Source organism: Rhodamnia argentea, chromosome 7, assembly GCF_020921035.1.
Source record: "Rhodamnia argentea isolate NSW1041297 chromosome 7, ASM2092103v1, whole genome shotgun sequence".
In the NCBI taxonomy this organism is placed as follows: domain Eukaryota; kingdom Viridiplantae; phylum Streptophyta; class Magnoliopsida; order Myrtales; family Myrtaceae; genus Rhodamnia; species Rhodamnia argentea.
In genome coordinates, this window is record NC_063156.1 from 29,684,267 (window position 1) to 29,697,478 (window position 13,212).

General features: G+C 41.0%; 2 protein-coding genes across 7 annotated transcripts; one reads left to right on the forward strand and one right to left on the reverse strand.

The window, feature by feature from the left end:
- LOC115749589 (squamosa promoter-binding-like protein 13A) lies at positions 1–3,246 on the reverse strand. Of its 5 annotated transcripts, none has more exons than XM_048282470.1 (5): positions 2,988–3,246; positions 2,777–2,854; positions 1,713–2,127; positions 1,370–1,503; positions 1–698 (listed from the first exon to the last, which is right to left on the reverse strand). In XM_048282470.1, exons 3-5 carry the CDS (start codon positions 2,114–2,116, stop codon positions 151–153), a joined length of 1,086 nt encoding a protein of 361 aa, XP_048138427.1. In that variant the 5' UTR covers positions 2,117–2,127; positions 2,777–2,854; positions 2,988–3,246; the 3' UTR covers positions 1–150. The 5 variants fall into 5 exon arrangements, with proteins under 5 accessions (XP_048138427.1, XP_030542335.1, XP_048138426.1 ...); XM_030686475.2 differs by having other exon boundaries at positions 1,713–2,236; XM_048282469.1 differs by having other exon boundaries at positions 2,777–2,895.
- A 4,732-nt stretch (positions 3,247–7,978) lies between these two features.
- On the forward strand, positions 7,979–11,504 carry LOC115749588 (SUMO-activating enzyme subunit 1B-1-like). Of its 2 annotated transcripts, none has more exons than XM_030686474.2 (11): positions 7,979–8,130; positions 8,266–8,361; positions 8,583–8,634; positions 8,773–8,968; positions 9,081–9,160; positions 9,282–9,398; positions 9,927–9,977; positions 10,264–10,330; positions 10,691–10,794; positions 10,901–11,005; positions 11,106–11,504. In XM_030686474.2, the coding sequence occupies exons 2-11, from the start codon at positions 8,279–8,281 to the stop codon at positions 11,220–11,222; spliced, it is 972 nt and encodes a 323-aa protein (XP_030542334.1). In that variant the 5' UTR covers positions 7,979–8,130; positions 8,266–8,278; the 3' UTR covers positions 11,223–11,504. The 2 variants fall into 2 exon arrangements, with proteins under 2 accessions (XP_030542334.1, XP_048138429.1); XM_048282472.1 differs by having other exon boundaries at positions 7,984–8,130; positions 8,273–8,361.
- Positions 11,505–13,212: the final 1,708 nt, after the last annotated feature.

Sequence of the window (13,212 nt, forward strand, 5' to 3'; positions counted from 1 at the left end):
GGGAGGGCAAATGTGGTTAATACCTTCAATTAGGATAGTTCACTGAAACAGACAGTTTACATACGAGAAAGAATACCACAACAATCTCTACATGAGAATGAATATTCAGTAAATATGCATCAGGAAACTGGGGAGTGAGCTCATAGCTTACTAATCCCAGTGAAAGGGAATTACTTGAGAGGCTTCATTCCTTTGTCGTCCTTCAGATCCTAAGTGGAACAGTCCCTGGGAGTTGGTATTTCTTCCGCTGCCACTGGAAGCGCGAAGAGAGTCTAAAGGCTCTATGCTGTGATTATCACGGTAGGAGTTTTGGTGCGCCATATTGCTGAAATTAGTTCCTGATGTCTGCATCTGGGGTGATGACAGAAGAGAGAGAGCACAGTCCGATTCGCTGACTAGCCGGTCATAGAACATATTGCGGCCAAGCCCACCACTATCAGATGAAACTATCGTCCTAGGGAGTGGCTGACATACAGAAGCTTCGGCAGACATTTGGCTACTGAACATGGGATTATTCCCTTGCAAGAATTTAATTTGTTTGCCTCCCCCATATATGCTAGAGGACGACCCGAATAGGTGTTGGTGGTGGGCATATAGAGCAGCTTCTGCTTCGGGATTGACAACTCCGGCCCATGTCGGGTTGCCAACAGCAGTAGTGGGATATATCTGTGAGTTAGAGAGTGGTACTACTTGGGTACCTGAAAAAGATTGAATAAAGAGTCAAAGAAACATAATAACCAACAGAAACAGTCATCCCTAGTCTGTAGGAGTCACTTATAGACTTCTACTGGCCTTATAAAGTGATCAATAGCACCAATTTGTCTGGCCATGTTAAGCTATAATCCACACACGGACTTTGTAAAAGAGAAGCCAGACAATCTAAGCAAGAGGCTAAAATTGCCAAGAATTGAAGAACTAAAATGAAGTTATCCTGTTGGAATGTACGAGGGCTCAACCTGTCATCACATAACAGATGAAATGAGACATCAGGAATACTCAACTAGTCACTGGTTCTAAGAACTGAGCTCATTCCTACACTAATTGAGCTCCCTCAGAACCACTGTTCTCGACATAATCAAACACAGAGCATTACCGAGATTTTTTCTTGGGATATCTCCTGTGGGCAGGACTAATAGGAGGAAATATACAGGTGAACTTTAAGTAGAAAGAGATGGTCATCACATTCAGAAAATAAATCCCCTTGCAGATGCAATTTCTGCATGTATGGATCTTATGCCAGCTCTAATCAGAACAGAGTATTCATGAAAATTGCCTTAGAGCCTGCCATGTGCTGGTATTACACAGGGTACATTGGTATTACACATGGTACCTTGGAGCTAAAAAAAAATAACTACAAGAGGATCCTCACCCTGAAAATTGGATAAAATGTCTGCTGACCGACTTAGGGGATCCGGCTGAGGTTTTCTTCGCCTTCTGTTATGTCCATCTAGGCGCTTCCTGCAGCTCCTTTTGCCCTCATCAAATTCCTCCAGTGAATGGAACCTACAAGACCAGATATTGGTTAAAATATAGTATTAGCCATTGGTGACTTGGCAGTTCCTGTTGGTAGGAGCAGCTTCCATTTACACAATCCACTTCAGGCGGCAAGTGTTATTAACAATGACGTAGCAAAACAACAGGAAACAACAGGGTTGAAGAATACATTGAAGGATTGGTAACGATTCGAAACAATCGAAAAGCATGGTCAGTACCTGCTGCATTGCTGACAAAACCTTTGCTTTTTACCATTAATGGTCACCTCGGGAGTCTTGGAGTGAGCTTCACAGACCTTGTGGCGCCTATGGTACTCTCTACAGTTACTGAGGTCCGCATTGCAACCATCAACAAGGCAATGTACTGCCAGACCCCCATTGCTGGCTGATCGAGCCCTCTTCCCAGATGGAGACGACGCCATCTTTGAGACACCAGTGTCTTTCCACATATTTACAGGCTCATTCACAGCGTTACTCATTTGACCCAGCTTCAAATCAACCGAAAATTCTCCTTTTGCACTAGGATTCCCATAGCTCTTTGGCCCATCAGCCCCATGGTCTCTTGGCAGGTTTTCATGGGCAAATTCAGTCAAATCCCAAGGAGCTTTCAGATTCCAATCCATTAACCCTTTCACTACTTCAAATCAATGAGATTGTTCGCAAAGCGACTCGAAGTTCTTTCGGCACCCAGGACGGTCAAGCTTCTCCTTTTAACTTCACAAGATGAAATTTTTTTCCCTCGACTGCTTCAAACAGAGAGCAAAAACTAAACAAAACAGTATCTTCTAGCCAAATCAAACACTTGAGAATATAGTCTTTCTAAATTGGCGACGAACATTCTGACAAAAAAAATAAAATATGGTGACGAACATAACCCAGAAAAATTTCCAGTCCGCTGCTCAGGCACAGAGAAATCTTTCGAAAGTTAGAAATTAGAAACTAAAGAAAGCGTTGCGAAATGGCCAGCTCAAGATGGAGTAATCATTACCTCCAATAGCTCTTTGTGATATCTATAAGCCATGGAAAGGGTAAAAGGAAAAGACATCACAAGAACCGTTGGCAATAACTACAAGTAATACAAGTACAGTACAATAATGTAGCAGAAACGCTTCCCGGACAATCGGAAGATCAGAGGAGAACGTACCACGAAGAGATCAACAAACACATTTAAGAAAAAATAACTCCACCGGCAGAAGAAAGAAAATAAATTAACGAAACACCCTTGCCTAAAAGTCTCTATAAACTACAAGAGCAAGGGGTGCAAAAGTGGAGTAGTTACGCACAAGAAGTCCAGTCCAGTCCAGTCCAGTCCAGGATTAGAAAAGAAAGAGACTTGAGGCCTTCTCTCTAACCATCCATTCCTGGCATAGATTCCACAAAGACCAGCAAGATGAAGAATCAACTGAAAAGAAAGTAAACCCGACCAGAAAAAAACAACAGTAAAAAGGAAAAAGAAATAGGAAAAATAGGAACTTTTTAAGGAAGAGTCACTACCTGTTGCTGCTAACAGAAAGCCATCGAAAACCCTTCACTTGAAGGGTTGTTCTTGTTGTGCAGAAAGAGAAAGGGGATACCGTGAGCGAGCTGTCTGAGTGATGTGGAGAAAAATCATTGAAGGAGAAGTTGAACGAAGCCAAAAAGGGGCAGGCTTGATTTGGCTCTCCTAGTCCACTTCAGTTCTACTTTATTATTATCTCGCATTCCATATGTAGGGTTTTGTGTTTGGAAATGTGCCTTTGCCCGGCGACTGATGAGAAGAGAGAAAAGGGACAAACCCCACTGTTTGTACCCTCTCAAAAAACCCTTAAAGAGGCCAACAGAGAAAAAGGCAAAGAGCAAAAAGCCAAAAAAAAGGAGTACAGAGGATGGATGGGTTGTGGACAAAGCATGTGGCTTTGGCATTGTGTTTCACATCTTATGGCATGTCTTCCTTTTGGTGTTCCTTTACTTCAAACTCCCCCAATTGTCAAATCTCTTTAAGCTGCTACCGAAAGAATCCATGCAACTCCAATACATGGTAGCTTTAGATTTTCATGAATCCCAAATGAGACTCGCATAATCTAAATACGAGAGTCCCCTGAACTTACACGCATCGATCGGGTACATTCAATAATGTCGTGTCAAGGGATCAAGCATTTTAATTTTTGTTCGAACATTAGTTGAAAAAGAACGCCCGAGCCATACCGTGACTTTAAAAAGCGGCACTTGGATGTCTTTGAATCGGCAGAGTAGTTGCCGCTGAGTGCCTCGATTTCAGGTTCATACACAAATGCTCTATTTTATCATGAGAATCACGCATTCCTCTCCCGGCTTATCTACGTATAATGATTACTTTGTTACTTTGCTAAAGTCAGATTATATTAAATCGAGGTTTTTCTCTTTCCTAAATCGGTTCCGTTCCCTTCGTTTTTCTAGTGTTTTGCCAACAGCAAAGTACATGTATGATGCAATCGACCTTGACAATACAATGTTGGCAATTTGGTTCGCTCTGTATTAAGTTGTGACCGAAACGAACCAAGTCAATTCAGTCGCTTTGGATTTAGTTCCATAGTTGGCCCGAAGGAGAGAAAGTCTTTGTTAACCTTTTCACGCATTAATTTAGGACTAAGAATGAGTAGGCTGGTTGGTTGGTGGTCACCAAGCCTACAGTCGCTTAATGCAAACCAAACATTCTCATTTACCTGACAAATCTCACTTTAATCTACTTAGTTTTTTATAAGTAGGCCTTCCAAAGTAATCAAAGCGGATCATTAATAAGTTTCTGAGTTAAAGCACGCTTGCAAATTTTAATAAGAGAAGGAACATGAGGCCTATCTACCATGCTAACGTCTCTTCATTCATGAAAGCATGTTGATTAAATTAAGGGATAGGTGCTCTTTAAGTCATGAAACTTGTCGTGAAAGTGCACTTGAGTCTTAAAAGTCACGAAAAAACCAATCAAGTCCTAAAATTAATTAAAAATAGAGTAATCTCATTAACCCCGTCCCTCGTCCATTTAGACAAACGCTTTTTTTTTTAATTTATTTTCTCTCGTACATGGATTTTTGAAAATATTTTATTTCTTACATGGTATTGACCTTACTAAAACTTCAAATATAAGACTAAAACGATGTCGTTATGGCCTAAATCATAATTTTTAATCAAAATCTTAATTAAATCCACATAACAACAAGAAAGGCATTTTTAAAAAAAAGGCAAGGGGAAGGCGCCAGGCCCCTCATCGTCGGCTCCCACCGTTGCCGAAAAACACTAGCAGAGGCTTGGCGAGGGTCACATCCCACCCAGATTTGGGGGAGGGTAACCTGGCTTCGCCCAATTGTGGTGGCCCTCGCCGAGCCCCCGCCGGCACTTTCTGGCAATGGTGATGAGGGCCATCCACCCTTGCTCTTGCATTTTTTCTTTTTTTATTGTTGTGTTTTTTCAAATGCCTTTTTTTTAATCTAACTTAATTAAGATTATGGCTTTTTTGTCAAAATTAAGATTATGGTTAAAAGTATAAGGGTTGAGGCCAAAACGACATTGTTTGAGTCTTATATTCATGTTTTAGTAAGGTCATGCCACATGGGAGAGAGAACGTGTTAGAAAATTTCTTGTTCGTCTAAATTAGGGATGAGCATGGTTCCAGGGTATAATCGAGAACTTAGAATCGGAACTTGTTGAACCGATCCAGGTTTCAGGTTTTAAGGTATGTAAGGTAGGTTCCAAGCTCCAAAAATGATGAACATATTCCTACGGGTAGATTTCGGGTTCCACCACCTAGAATCTGGAATGACCTTGGAACCCGAAACAAATTTTTGTGTTTTTCTTAGTATATATATTCACGCGATCCTACGGTGTTACGTAGCGTCTGACGATGAATGTATAATCTAAAGTCACTAGTTCGAGTTTTCATTTTCGACTACATTTATTATTGAGACTTTTACTTCACTAATGTTGTATATTGTTTTTGTGCATAAATATGAATTGTGGTAAGTGAATTGTAGCATCAAGCAAGGGCGACCGGTTGGAAGGAGAATAAAGGGAAGAAAAGAAAAAGAAAGAGTAAGAAAAGAAAAAGAAAAAAGAAAAAAATCATATACATATAAAATATAAAATTTTTAAAAAATATTAAAATACTATTAAAAATTGTCCACATCATCGTCAGCACGCCACGTAGGATAGCTAATGTCTAGGTCGGCGACTTCCTGTTAAAATTGACCGAATGGATCGAATCGTTACAAATTCAAAATATTTATAACTCAATTGGCCAAAAAAATAAAAAAAATTAAGACTGAATTGGCACAATGCCAATAGGTTTAGGATTTGTTGGCAAATTTCTCTAAATTTTAAGACTTAATTGCATTTTAATGATAATTCTTTTGGGAATTACATGCACTTATCCCTTAAATTGAATAACGCAAATTATAATTATGAGGGATAAACCACATTTTGTTGCCTACTTAGCCCAGTTCTTCGAAAGAATAATTCATAGAGCGGGATGTTCTTAACGATATAACCGATAGAGTCGATCAAAGAGTGTAAAAATCGTGTCACTCTAAATCGATTTTTGTTTTTTATCACATCCATCGCTTGTTCTCTTCCACGCAGCTCACAAGATGCGGTTCATTTCCCTAATATTAGCAACAACATCTCAGCATTGAGCAAGATATCGGGTGATTTAACTTTGCTTGCAGTACATTGGGAAAGAGAATTAAAATCACAGGGGACCCAAAAAAAAAAAAAAGGAGGAGCTTGTCATCATCGCACATATGGAGCATTACGGTCCTATCGCTCATCGCCACACAAGAGCTAGAGAAATTACTTAATAATTGAGAATATGGATCTTCCTCTTAAGCAGTTGCAATGTTGGGAAAATCGAATCGACCGGTCCTATTAGATATTTCTACGTATGATTTTCCACTCAGCTGGATTCGGTCCGACTCGATCCAATCGAGCATTTGACGATTCGATGCGATATTCGAGACTTCGGTTTGGTTTGGTGGCACACTACATAAATTGAAGTTGTCCCCATTGATGGAGTTCATTTCACTATAGTATGTTAAGGATTATTTTGTCTGAGAAGTAGGATGTTGGGGGTTGATGATAGCACAAAGTTAATGCAAACCCAACCACCAAAGTTTTTTTTTTATGGGGGGGTTGGGGGGGAATGAAGTTTGTTGAGCCTGTGAGTAGGTCCCAAGCATTATGACCCGATTACCCTTACCCGGACTTTGATTGATACTTGTTGGACGCCCGCCCGCCACGTGTCCCCCGTAATCTCCTCAGGAAATTCCCACATATGAAGCTGTCGGCAACTATTCGACATCGGGTTATCTGTCTCCTGCTCTTTTTTCCTCCCCCAAAAAAATTTCTGCCTTTTCGCTTGAGCGAATCATTTTCCCAAATCAAACCAATCATCGACATTTCTGCCTCCAACGATGTCTATTTCTCGACGCTACCTTTTTCAGAATAGGAATACCGACGTGTGATTTTGGTGTGAAAATCAGGACTTCATTTATAAAAAGAAAAAAAAAATTCAAATAAAAGCTTGAAATGATTTCATCTTAAGTAAATCTTATTTCAACTAAGGACATGAAGTGACATCGTTGTTTCGAAGAATGGCTTAACGGAATGGCATCTTTGATATGATTTGAGCACTTAATGTCCTTATTTAAAATAAGATCCGGATTAAGCTCTTATTTGAAAAAAAAAATAAAGTTATTTCAGGATCTTATTTGACATTACACCATAATAAAATATTCTTCTTCTTGTTCTTGTGCTTTTATATGGAAAAACAACACCAATCTCGGTGAGTTAGAGCTAGAATAATGGGCCTAAATAAGGAAATGGTTTGTACATGAAAAAGGCAAGAAATCGGGCATCTGAACCATGCACGTGAATCCATTTATCAATCACTGTACCATTCGCAAGATTCTGATTAGCCAAATCAACCCAGCCAAAAAAGTGAAATCTCACAATCTTACACGAGTCGTGCAAGCTCATGACCTTCCAAAGGATGGCAATATGGGAAGCAAACAGAGTCTCATCCCATCCGCACGGAAGCGGATTCTTTGGAAAGCTTTGGAGTCGATCAGACCCTTTAGATTATATTTCACTACCCTTTTCAGGTCCAGTCCAATGTTCACGACGAGCAGCACCTTCATTCCTCATAGCCAAACTCCGAGTGACCGAAAAAACCAAACATTCTTCAAATGATGTTGAACGGCGGCCACGGAAAGAAGCCCGGGATCAAAGCGCCTCTGTCGGCGGTGCATCACTGGTTAGCAAAGGATGCCTTGAACATATGATCAAATCCCTTTTGGTCCAAACTCAAGATCAATCCCCTTTTTCATGAAAATATGGACAAGATGGTGTACAAATCTCGCCTTTTTAACAGGGACAATTTGGGCCTTTGTTAGTTAAAGACTTGTGAACAAGGCATGGTTAGAGTAACAGGCCCAGGCCCAAAAACCAAACTTCTCTGGTCAATGACCATGGCGGGTTCCGACATTCGCTCGGAGCGGAGAGGAAAATCTTCGTAAAGTACAGGGAAAAAGTCCGCTGGTTCGAACTGTAAACTGCGAACTCGAAGCCAAGTTGAGACTCCAAGATCCTTCGGTTCGCGTCGCGTTCGCAAATTGGGATTCCGTGTATCAGTGTGAGTTTCTAGGGTTTCATTTCTGGCGAGAACACCGCTGTTCCTTCTCTGTTTTGTCGCATGAAATGCTCGGGTTGTTATATGCGCACATTCGAACTTTGAACTTAGAAATGGTGCTTGCCGCAACTTGTTCAGGTATCAGCTGGGAATGGACGGGGAGGAGCTGACGCAGCAGGAAACTGAGCTTTACGATCGTCAAATTAGGGTTTGGGGCGTTGATGCCCAGAGAAGGTTCTCTTCTTTCCACCCCACCACCACCCCCCCCCCCCCTCTTTTGTTGCTCTTGACGTCTTCAATTCTCTAATTGCTTTTGCTGTTTCTATCATTTTTCTTGTGGGACTTGTTTGAGGTCAATGACGACAAAGAAGTTGCTGTCGTTCTTTTTTTATTGTTGATGTCTCTGTTAAGATATGTAATATTTGAGGTGCCCGAGCTTGTTCTTCTATTTTTAGGTTGAGCAAAGCCAATGTTCTTGTTTGTGGAATGACGGGGACTGTTGCCGAGGTAAAGTCTTGCATTTTCTAAGCATTTAAGCAGCCATTCTTTGTTGTTCGCCTTGTTTTGAGGCTAATTTCTCTGTCAAGACAATCTTTTTCTGGGTGTGATAGTTTGTGTTAATTATCCATGGTTTTCTGTGGGCAGTTTTGCAAGAACATTGTGCTAGCAGGAGTTGGGAGTGTGACCCTGGTGGATGATGGGGTTGTTACTGAAGAGGCATTGTCTGCCAATTTTCTGATTCCACCTGATGAGAGCGTGTATAAGGGCAGGACTCTTGCCGAGCTCTGTTGTGATTCTCTCAAAGAGTTTAACTCTATGGTCCGTGTATCAGTCGAAAAAGGTCAACTCTTACTAGGCAGTTGCTTATAGGCTTCCTTTTCCAGTATTCATGCTGTGCTGAATTCTAATAGTTGAAACGTGCTCTATGGTTTCTCTATCTGATACATTACTAGGTGATATATCAAGCTTTCGTGTAGATTTCTTCTCTAAGTTTGACGTGGTTGTCATTAGTTCATGCTCACTCGCCACTAAGGTAAGAAGCTCTGCCCATTCAAGCTTGAATCCTCTTAAAAGAATTTGAAAGCTTGGTTAATCCACTATCAACGAGCATTGTTGTTTTTGTCTAAAAGCCTCTTATATTTTGTATATTGCAGAAACTGATTAATGAGAAGTGTCGGAGATTGTTGAGGCGGGTGGCATTTTATATTGTAGACTGCAGGGACTCGTGCGGAGAAATTTTCGTTGATCTGCAAAGTTACAAGTACACAAAGGTTGCAACTCACCCCTATGTTAGTCCTGCTATATATTAGCAAAGTATATGGAATGGCTGTTCAATTCGCTAAAAGCATTACAAATTTTAACTTGAGTCCACATAGTTCAGTTATAAATAGTTAAATGTAGTTGGCCTTATTTAATGAATTTGCAATATCAGCTAGTGGCAGGGTGGACCGTGAAAAAAGGTATTTGTTTGGTCAGATGTCAACCGGTCATGTTCATATTTGTTTGGAGATTATACAGGTTTGATTAATATGCATGATAGGGTGGACAAGGTGCACGTATGACCTTGTAACTTTGTGGAATTTGGTCTTACCAGCATGAGGTACTGTTCATGTTAATCCTCGTCTTGTTATTGCTAGCATTGCATGTGAACTGCTTCAGCGGCATGCCTGGGACATGCTCATTAGACAATGAGAATTTTGCACTTAACGTTGCAGATATGGATTGCTTGGTTGTACTCAAGAATCTCAATTATCAGAAATATTGATATTGTTACTTTGTTTACTTCTCCTGGTTGGCAGAAAAAAGTCGATGAAGCTGTTGAATTCGAACTAAAGTATCCTAGTTTTGAGGTATGACTGGATCGCCTTATCAGATAAAATGACGCTTTCTGACTCTATTTATTTTGAGATATGTTATGATAAAGATGCCTATAGTAGTTAAAAGGAAATGGAAAAAAATGATTGAACAAGAAAGGCTTGTGAAAGCCTTTCCGGACTACTAATCTTGGATGATCTGTTACATATTGAACTTTTCTATCATTGAGTGTGATTATGAAGTATTAAACGAGCTTTGAGAAATGTATGCAAACATAGCTTTATTTTTTTATTTGATTACATGGTATTTTACATGTACCAGGAAGCAATTACAACACCTTGGAGAAAGCTACCCAGGAAAACGGCGAAGCTCTATTTTGCCATGAGAGGTATGACAAGGTTATCCAAATTGCATTTAATGGTTTTTCCTTGGGAACTAATGTATTTTGTTATTGACAGGATGTGTAAAATTGTTTCTTTTGTTTTCTGAGCCTAGTTATTGTTCTCATCAATTGGCAGATGTTTTTACATTTTTCTTTCGTTGAGTACTAATACCCTTGTGTGTGTTGTCATTTAAGCTCCTGTAGTCAGCAATTTCTGTGCATGTATTCAATTTATGATTTAACCAATGTACTACCTCTTTATGCCGGTTACCTTGTCTTTCCTTTATCATTTAAATGAAGAATGAATACAGGAAGTCAATTCTTATTTAACACCGCCAACCCCGCTTTGTTTCCCTACATTTGCAGTCATAGAAAAGTTTGAAGAGGCAGAAGGGCGTAATCCTGCTGAAACTTCACTTCTTGATCTTCCTGGTGTTCTGAAGAAGAGAAAGGAACTTTGCGAGGCAGAGGTATGCTAAACGGAAACTGCATGTATCATATGATTTTTCGCTAGGTTATATCTCATAACTTTGATATGATAATTTGTGTGGTTCTCCCTCATTACTGATCATGCAGTCATTAAATGAATCTCAAATTCCGGATTCTCTACTAGAAAGGTTGGTGGTTGGTACGCAAGAATTTCCACCAGTTTGTGCAGTCATTGGGGGGATTCTTGGACAGGTGCTATTCCTGTTAGATTTTTTGCATTCTGTTGCTATCTTAATGTTGAGTGATTTCCTTATGCCCTTTCAACATATTCTGCTGATGCAAACCATTTTAGGAGGTGATAAAAGTGATATCTGGGAAGGGAGATCCTCTTAAGAACTTTTTCTTCTTTGATGCTTTTGACGGAAAAGGGATAATAGAAGACATATCAAATCCAGACGCTGCAAGCTGAGCCAGCCTAAATGGACGCTTTCTGGTTCATGTTAGTACTAGGAGTAGAGTTGGAATCTGAGGGCAATTATTAACTGTAACTGCCATTCCACCAAGGGAATTTGGAAGTGCGATGACTGTTGTGAGGGCTGTTTGACAATGTTGCTAGCCTGTTTTTGGTCAACTAACCTCAGATTGCTGATGAAGGTAGTGATAAAGCATCACCTTCATCTCTGATATGAGGTACCTGCCATATGTTTGAATTCGATTTGTGAAAACCAGGGGATTGTCTTTGCCTCGTCCATGTGGAGATAACTGGAAACTTGGGAAGCAGAGTGGAATTTGGTAATCGCTATTGACGCATCAATGCAACTGTGTGAGGGCTGTGCTGGAATTGCTGTAAGGAAGGCAAAAGCGTTAATTGCAAATGTAAGGCGATGGGCAAATCCTGAAAAGAATGTACATCATTTGAAGAAGTCTGTCGGGAGGGTTGCCTAAAACATCATTGTGCGGGGGTACGGGAGGAGCTGAATGATGATGACGGGTATGCGCGCAGTGGGTCTGGATCATGATTCCGGAAATTTGAGGGTGGGGGATGCCAGCAATCAGTTTTTCCACGAAAGACCGAAACTTTAATAAAGCAAAACGAGGGGAAGTCACTTTTAACATCCTGAGCAGGATGATTGAAAAGCGAAACAATCATAATTTTGGGGGGTGAGCGTAGAGCTCCTTACATTGATCGTGGAAGTTACCTTTTGACTGTACGCTGTCGGAAAGTTGCAACGTCCAATGTTCCGTGTTGGCTAAAAATAGCTTAAGAGTAAGAGAAGAAAACATTTTGTCTCGTGAAGCCACGGAAGACTAGAAATGTCCAAAACTTAGTTGACCAGATGATAGCTCGACCGAGCTGGTCGTCCCCTAGAACAATCACTTGGCACTCAATTGAGATTCTTTAAGCATTCGATTTTAGTTTGGACTAGCAAGATCGTGATCATATCGTCTCAAATGTCATAGGGGTGATTCAGATGCATTTGAAGGCGGTGGGACTTCTGGATGAATCGACAACTCGAGCTCTCATCGCAGCATGGATGATGCAGAAGATAAACGTAAGTTGGTTATACTCAACGAGTCCCGCAGATTGTGCACGAGAATTTTCAAAAGCCAAGCATGGATCAGTTAGCTTTATGCCGATTCTATAACCTCGTTCCTCCACATTCCACGTTCAAATAAAGATCCTATTTCTTCGCAGGTCCCAACTCATCATGATCCAGAACAACTAATAAAGGTGTGTGTGTGTGTGTGAGAGAGAGAGAGAGAGAGAGAGGAGTGCAGAACCAAAAGGAGGTGCCGACAACGAACTGTACCTCCAGTTCCAGAACTTGAAACTGTACAACCTCGGCATTTCTAATAAAACCCTGGCCCAAGTCATTCAGCTCCCGAGAAGCAACTCTCCGCGAACCCTCATGGCCTCACTTCAGCATGGATTTCATAGGTTACCACCGCCGTGGAAGGGAATGACAAGGTGCTACGACTCGGCCGCGGAAGAGACGGTAAGAGAGAGACGCGCCGCCATAGAGAGCGGTAGGTTGAAGGGAAGGAGGTTGTTCGACGTGCCAGACTGGGAAGATGTAGAAGCAGAGATATGCAGTGGGTGGAGTGGTGTGACTGATGATGATGATGGTGATGAAGAGAATGAGTGCTGTGGAAAGGTAATGATGAGGGAGGAAGTGGTGGCGGTGGAGGTTAGTGGTTGCCGCTCCTCATCGTCTTCATCGTCTTCTTCTATAGGCGTAGGGGAAATAGAGAAGAAGAGAAAAATGGTGAGGGAGTCGATGGCGGGTGGGAGATGGATTGGGATGGTTTCAGTACTTGTCGTGGTTGCCATAGTTGCCATGAGAAGCTGTGCAAGTGACCATGGCAGCGATGGCCATATGAATCTCGTCCCTACTTGACCGTCAACATCTCTTCTTTATCGAGTAGTCACGTTTTGCTGTTTATTCAACAGTTTCCAT

Excerpts from the sequence above, each read along its gene's own strand:
- LOC115749588 (XM_030686474.2), top strand. The coding sequence starts at position 8,279 with ATGGACGGGGAGGAGCTGACGCAGCAGGAAACTGAGCTTTACGATCGT. Across the intron at positions 9,978-10,263 it reads TAAAGTATCCTAGTTTTGAG|GAAGCAATTACAACACCTTG; the intron begins GTATGACTGGAT and ends TACATGTACCAG. Across the intron at positions 10,331-10,690 it reads GCTCTATTTTGCCATGAGAG|TCATAGAAAAGTTTGAAGAG; the intron begins GTATGACAAGGT and ends CTACATTTGCAG.
- LOC115749589 (XM_048282470.1), bottom strand. The coding sequence starts at position 2,116 with ATGGATTGGAATCTGAAAGCTCCTTGGGATTTGACTGAATTTGCCCAT. Across the intron at positions 1,504-1,712 it reads TTTTGTCAGCAATGCAGCAG|GTTCCATTCACTGGAGGAAT; the intron begins GTACTGACCATG and ends CTGGTCTTGTAG. Across the intron at positions 699-1,369 it reads CATTTTATCCAATTTTCAGG|GTACCCAAGTAGTACCACTC; the intron begins GTGAGGATCCTC and ends AATCTTTTTCAG.